Source organism: Aptenodytes patagonicus, chromosome 1 (assembly GCF_965638725.1).
Source record: "Aptenodytes patagonicus chromosome 1, bAptPat1.pri.cur, whole genome shotgun sequence".
NCBI classification, from domain to species: Eukaryota; Metazoa; Chordata; class Aves; order Sphenisciformes; family Spheniscidae; genus Aptenodytes; species Aptenodytes patagonicus.
Window position 1 is genome coordinate 123245431 of NC_134949.1, and position 6870 is coordinate 123252300.

The window sequence follows — 6870 nt, forward strand, 5'->3', positions numbered from 1 at the left end:
ATGAAGCCAGAAAATTTTTAGATCTATGCAGGAATTACTTGTAATTTTAGGTTGACTCGCTCTGTTACAGAGATCAGCTTTTGCAGAGAGTGCCTGGGAGCCCCAAGATGGTCATGAGTCTTTACACAAGCTGAAAATTCTCATTTTAAATTGAAAATACATTATTTAAACTTAAACATGGGTAATACTGTGCTGTTCTAAATTTGATGGGATGGCTTCTGGACTCAAAATGTGGCTTGCTGTCTACGTGATTTTTTTTTTTTCAAATGAGATGTCACTGTTTAAAAATTGAAGTGACACGGAGGACGGGCTAGGATAAAGCAAGAAAACCATATAGCTAATTCTGTGCCTTTGGAACCAGCCTACGCCGGATCTTGCAGCATTCCCTGCCACAGAAAACTCGATAGACGCCATCTTCAAGTTCCCTCCATGTAACCAGAACTTGACATAACTGGTGAACATGACCGAAGCGTAGTTGAGAGCAAACACATACCTCTTCCACTTCTACCCACGAACCGGAGGTCATTGAACCTTGCTACTTGGTTTTTCATGGCGGCTGTGGCGTTTCTGAGTTCTGCAGAGTAGTTTTCATCGTTTCCAGCCATCACCGTCACCAGCGTCCCATCGGGCACGTCTCCCAAGGCCACCACCTACGAAATCAAGGAACAGAAGCCTCAGCTTCCTTACACGACATTTAATTTGGGGTGCAGAAGATCAACAAGTAACATGATAAAATAGGAAAAAGCAGCAACAGCGAAAATCTATGTAGACTAAGGAGCTGTTTGGGGAAAACAGGAATCGCTGCCATTCCTAGTTTACAGAGCTACAGAAAAGTTTTTACATTGATGCACCTCTGAAATACACAGCATAATGTGTACTCCGACACAAAAAATACATGAAATAAGCTTTCCAAAATATACTTCTGTAATTGTCCATAAATAAATTCAAGTAACAGGAACCGATTCTGGTCTGATTTACATCAGTAGCATTACTTTTAAGCTACAGCAAAGTCAGCACAACGATGGAAATGTAAAATTCAAGAGAAAACAAAACCAAGCCAGTCACCTCATGGATGCAGGGGGTCAGAGTCCCCACAGCTGCACCAGTTCCCTATCTTTTCTTCCCACTGCTCTGAACAGAGCTGCCCCAGCATAAATTCAGAGTAAGTCCATGGAAAAGCAGGCCTCAAGCGAATGTTTAATCACAACTTACTGAACAATTTCTTTTTTTCCTTTAGAAGCATGATAGCAAATCATTGACTTAAGACCTCACCCCCAACCTGATGGATGGAAATCGTGATCTGAACTAATGAAATCTGCAATCGCTCAGACAAAGGCTTTCACCTCGTCTGAAATGTTTGCGCTGTAGCTCCTTGGTGCCAGCACCTATCAAACAAATATTTAGGAATGCAGGATTTGCTGTATTTCTGATGAGATGCGCTGAGAGATACATAGATTTCTACCCTTAAAATTTCTGACTTGTATCTACAATGTTCACATTGGTTAAACTATGAAAAATTTAATTTTATCTTACCTTCTTGAGCAGGACTGAATTCTCAAAACAGTTTTACCCTGCTATAATTGAATGGATGTCTGGTGTGTCTCTAGATTTACTCTGGCAAAAGTAAGAGCTCGAATTAGGTCCTCTATCATACTTTTTTTAGATCCCGTTGCTGTTCCCCCAATTAAGCCTACCTAAGTAACGACCTCAGGACTACTACCAAAAAAAAAAAAAAAAAAGAAAAAAGAGAGAAAAGAAATCTAGCTAGTTTTTATTTCCTCTTTTACACATTCTAAGAGGAAGTAGTCCTGCATCATGTCCTCTGAGTTGCAGCTCGGTATTTTTCCTTCCTCTTAGCGTTTTCTAGCTTATGTCCACGCGGTTATAATTGGCTCAAACTTGTCACGGCCCGGTCTTATTTCTATTAGTCTCTAATCACACTGTTCTTTCCAAACAGGATCAGCGGCTCCTTTACTTTGTCGGTCTCTGATGCTCATTCCCCAGCCATAGCTACCTCCTATAATACGAGAGAGGTCTCCAGTCTCAGGTATTTCACAGCCTTTCCTTCTATAGGAGGCTGCGTTTCTCACTTCAGTGCTCTCCCATTTGTCACCGATAACCCTTATTTTCACTTCCACGTGCAAAGTTAAAATCACTGTGTCAAAATTCCCTCTCTACGTATCTATTTCAACTTCCTCTTTCCCATCCCTCTGCGGCCCAGGCTTTTGCTTTTTGCTCTCTGTGTGCCGTAATGCGTTTCTGTGGCCTGGGCTACGCTCAGCGTTGCGCTTTTCACATGTCCCTGATCTCGGCATAAAATAGACCTGCTCGAAACGTTGAAGCTAGTGAGTTTTCTCCTTGCACAGCATTGTGTCATGAGGCACGCCGGCTCACAAGATCAACAACTGCCAACCCAACGCGCTCACCCGGTTCTTAAAAAGTTACCGTAAAACCTTAATGCATGCTCATATATTAAAGACATAAGAAAGGGAAAGGGGAAAATTGGGGCATTACCCTCACCTCCCTGTGATGCAAATGTTTGCATGCTTGTTTAAGGAAACACACGCTAGCATTTTGAGGGATGAAAAACCTTCATGAATCCAGGGTCGGCTGTCTCTTACAGAACAAATATTTAAGTCACCGTTTTCAAATTACGCTGCAGGCAAGCTCAGCGATAAGACACGTGAAGAAAATATTAGAAACAAGTATAAAAATTACACAGTGCAGAAAAGAAACTAGAGTTAAAAGTCACAGACAATAGAAACAGCAATACAAACGTTTACATTAGGAAAAAGACTAAACAGATAAGTTGGGACTTGCGGATTGGAGTTATCTAGTACTTTGTTGTATTCTTTAGCTCTTAAAAATATGTATTTCCAGAGAAGCGAGAGAGTATCACAGTTGCAGTGCTGCCAGGTATCTAAATTACCTACTTCTGCCGCATCAATCAAACAAAATTGGCCTTTTAAATTAAGATTTAGATTCTTTCCTAACAGCGTTTGGACAATGAATCTGTACGGCGCCTTGTTAGAGTTGTTACATATTTTTCTCTAAGTTTCTCAGAATCATGCTTTATTTTAGAAAAAAAAAATGCATGGAAATGATCATTTTGGTTTGAAATAATATCCTGATCCTAAAGATCAATCAGCATGAGTGAATTTTTCTAAGGAAATGTGAAAAGCAAACTCTTTTGTCTCTCTCTTTTTATTGATGCAATGGTTGTTAGCAAATACTTGATAAAACTCAGCGCTTTTTTGTCAGATGCAAATAAGATATCGGCAGCATAGGAATGATCTGAACTGAATTTTCTAGTTCCTGTTCCAAATGATCTTTAAAATTACGACTTTTAAAAATGCCTTTTCGAATATTCAACATTCAGTATAAAACCAATGAGATAGTTTGCCACGTATAAAACTATTTCAGGACTCATTTCTCAGCGGTCCACGGCGGGAGCGTTTGGGAGGGGGCGAGGAGCACCGAGCGCTCCGGCAAGCAGGTGCCTCCCAGCACATTTCAGGAGCTCGTTAAGGAAACCCTCTCCCGCTTTGGGTTGGTTTGGGTCGGTTTTTCTTTTTTTTTGCTTGCGTATTCCTAGGTTAAACTACCTCAGTGTTACAAACGCTTGCTTTCGCCTGTTTGGAGAACCTGACCCTTTACTCCGTTTGCAGAAGTTGGGAGCGGGCTTGCTAGTTAAAACGCAGGGTTGCACTAGCTGGGGGGGGGACACACACGAGAAATGAGAGCGGCGTTGGGCATCTCTCGAAACCAGCCCCCTGGGTTTGTTTTCCGCGGGCAGTTTTCACATAACCAGGGCAGCCGCCCGCCGCCAGAAGCCCCCCTGCCCGGGGAGGCGAGGGGGAGCGGGGCCCCGGTCGCCGCCGGACCCTGAGGCTCCCGGCGTCTCGGCACCGGGGCGAGCCGGGGCCGGGCGGCGGCAGCGCTTTCCGCCGGCGGCTTGAGCGGCCGGGCAGGAGCGGGACGAGTCCGCTTCTTGTCCCCCCGCTTCCCCGGCGGGAGACGACCGGGGCTGGGAGCGCGCCCCGGGCGCGGCCACGCGTGGCACGGCGGGGAGCCGCCGCGGTGGCCTCCGGCCGCGGGGGACTCCCAGCAGAAACACCGGCCACGTTTGGGGACTTCGCTTATCTCCCTTCCCGGCGGGGCGGAGCGGGTTTTCACGCCTGTTCCGCACGGTAACTCTGCCTTCCAGGAGGAGAGCATCCCGAGTAATTAGCAGCAGTTGCCTAGTGCGTGGGTGACAGTATAATAATTAATCTAAACGTGTGAATTTAGGAACTGACCCTGCCGATTAGTTCCTCCCTTTCCTCAGACTCATATATGCGTAAAAGAAGACGACTCTCCAGACATAATAATGCTTTTCCCTAAAGCCGCCTCCTTAGCACGATTTCCCAAAGCTCTGGGAGCTGAACTGATTCCCTTCTCCGTCTTTTCTCCTCCCCCCAAAAGTCCTCGGAAAAGCTCGGGTCTGGTCGCCTTCAGAAAAGCTGTACTGAGGCGGCCAGACTCGAGCAGTGACCGCAAAAGAAAGCACGAACTTTACAAATCCCGATCCTAAATCTAACGCCGGGGCTCCTAGGGAGCTGCATGTCTCTGCCGCTCCCGCCCCGGAGAAGAGGGTAACGCGAATAATTACCTTTCCCTTTCCCTGCTCGGAAGCGTATTTACATCAGCAGCAAGAAAACCAGAGCATTCAAGAAGTTAGCGACAGACCCAAGTCAAAAAAGAGCGTGACCAAGGTGGGGCGGGGTGGGGGGTGAATTTTGCTTGAACCCGGGTAACGGGAAAGCAGGCCGGGTAAGGGAGGAAAGCGCAGCCGTTCTCCCCCGCCGCCCTTCCCCGCCGGCAGCCGGCCCGGGGGCACCGCTCGGCAGGGCCCCGGCCCCGGCCCCGCACCGCCCCGCAGCACCGCCGGCGGCGGCCCGTGGCAGGGGGGAAGCAGGGGTATGCTCCCCCCCCCCCCATCTTTTGCTCCGGTTGTGCTTGGGCTACCGAGTACAGGTTTAGCAAGGGGCTCTGGAAACAGAAGTCCAAGCGGCCGCAGGGTCTGCCCAGGGTAGGCCCCGACTTTTGCTGTTATAAAAAAACAGCCAAAAAAAGGAAAGATGAGGTTTTTTCCTAAGAGCCCCCGGCAGCCTGGCGGGGGGAAGCCCGGTACCTCCGGAGCGGGGCCGGCCGGTGCCGCCGGGCGCTCGCTGCGGGCGGGTCCGCGGAGGCGGGCGGGTGTCCCCCGTCGGTGGCAGCCCCGGCAGGGCGCTGCGCCGAAGGGGCCGACTGCAGAGGGACCCGCCGCCGCTGTGGGCGGCTTCGGGGGGAGCCCGGGGCTCCTTCAGTTCCGGGACGCCTGCATCCGTCTGCAACGGGCTGCTCCGGCATCTGGTCCCCCGGGCAGCCAAACTCCTCGCGTCTGGCTTTTTTTCTTTTTTCTTTTTCTCCCCCCCCACCCCCCCGCCTTGAGCAGAGCCGCCTCTCGGTACCAGAGTTATGAATGGGCCGAAGAGGGGGGCAGCGGCTGGAGGGAGCCTGCCCAGCCCACCGCATGCCCCAGCTGCCGCCGCTCGCTCCTGCCCGGAGCTCGGCCGAGAGCCGCGCCGCGCCCGCTCGCCCCACGCCTTCCCACGCTGTCGCGAGTGGCAGCGACCGCGGAAGGAAGGATGGAAGGAAGGAAGGATGGAAGGAAGGAAGGATGGAAGGAGGCGCGGGGCCGGCTGCGCCCCACCGCCGGCCCCGACGTGGCCTCCCCGCCGGGGCGAGCCGTCCCGCCCGGCCGGCCGGCCGGGTCCCGGTCCGGGTGCGGGTCCGAGCCCGGGGGTCGGCGCCCCGTGCCCCCCAGCCGCGGGGCGCGCAGCCTGCTCTGCCCGGCCCCCCCCGCCGCCCCCGCCCCCAGAAGCGCGGTTTTCGGGAGCCGGCAGACGTACCTTGAAGGCGATGGGCAGCGTCTTGTTGCAGCGCCAGTGGGTGGGCAGCACGGAGCAGAGGAAGTTGGGGCTGTCGGTGCGCACCAGCTCCCCGGGGTGATCCGCCAGGACCTCCACCATGCTGCGGTCGGCGCTGCGCAGCTTCCCCGGCAGGGCGCCGCTGTGCTCGGCGCCGGGCAGCGGCAGCGGCAGCGGCTCGGTCATCTTCCCCGGGCTCAGCGTGGTGGAGGGCGGCGTGAAGCGGCGGCTGGTGGTGGTATCTACGGGGATACGCATCACAACAAGCCTTTTGAGTGAAAGACCTCCACAGAGTTTTTACAAAACAGCGAAACGAGCGTAACTCTTCAGCGATCTGCTCTCTGGGGACCAACATAAACGGATACAGGCTGAGGACCCGGGGGAAACTTGTTTCTACGCCAGTCCCCAAAGTTAATATTTTGCTGAAGGCGGCTGAGATAGCGAGCACGCCGAGACTTAACTCTTGGCGTCCTGGCGCTGCGGAACAGATCACGTTAATCCGATAAGCGAAAGGGTCGTCCGTGCGGGGCTCTACCGCGACGCCTGGGCATCTAGTCTGCGGCCGTGACACGAAAAGTTACCGGAGGCAAAGCGCCTTCCGAACTCCCCAGCACCGTGGAAAAAATTATGCAAGTCAGATACAAGAGGCGGTCAGAAACACATGCAAAGCCTGGGCTTCCCAGAGAGTCAGTTGCCTATCAGTTTCTTCCAGGTGATTTCTCTACAGTCCCAAGAGAAAACAAATACATCAGCGTCTTCCGTAGGCAGAAATCGCTCTTTAAGGGAGGGAAATGCGGGGTCAGTCTTCAGAGAAGGCGGTACGCGAGCTAGACTTTCTGATCAAAGATCAGCTGGCTACAACTGTCTATATATTCACGTACACACACGCACGCACACACACGTATACTGTACTTCATAA

The 6870-nt window shown here is 51.7% G+C and overlaps 1 protein-coding gene across 2 annotated transcripts in view; it reads right to left on the reverse strand.

The window, feature by feature from the left end:
• The window catches only part of RUNX1 (RUNX family transcription factor 1), a 105044-nt gene extending 98662 nt beyond the window's left edge, over positions 1-6382 (reverse strand). For both annotated transcript variants that reach the window (XM_076353678.1, XM_076353670.1), the window contains exons 1-2: positions 5934-6382; positions 494-650 (exon numbers count right to left, since the gene is read on the reverse strand). In XM_076353678.1, coding sequence (XP_076209793.1) covers positions 494-650; positions 5934-6209 — 433 coding nt within the window. In that variant the 5' untranslated portion in view covers positions 6210-6382. The remainder of the gene's footprint in view (positions 1-493; positions 651-5933) is intronic.
• Between the last annotated feature and the right edge of the window lie 488 nt (positions 6383-6870).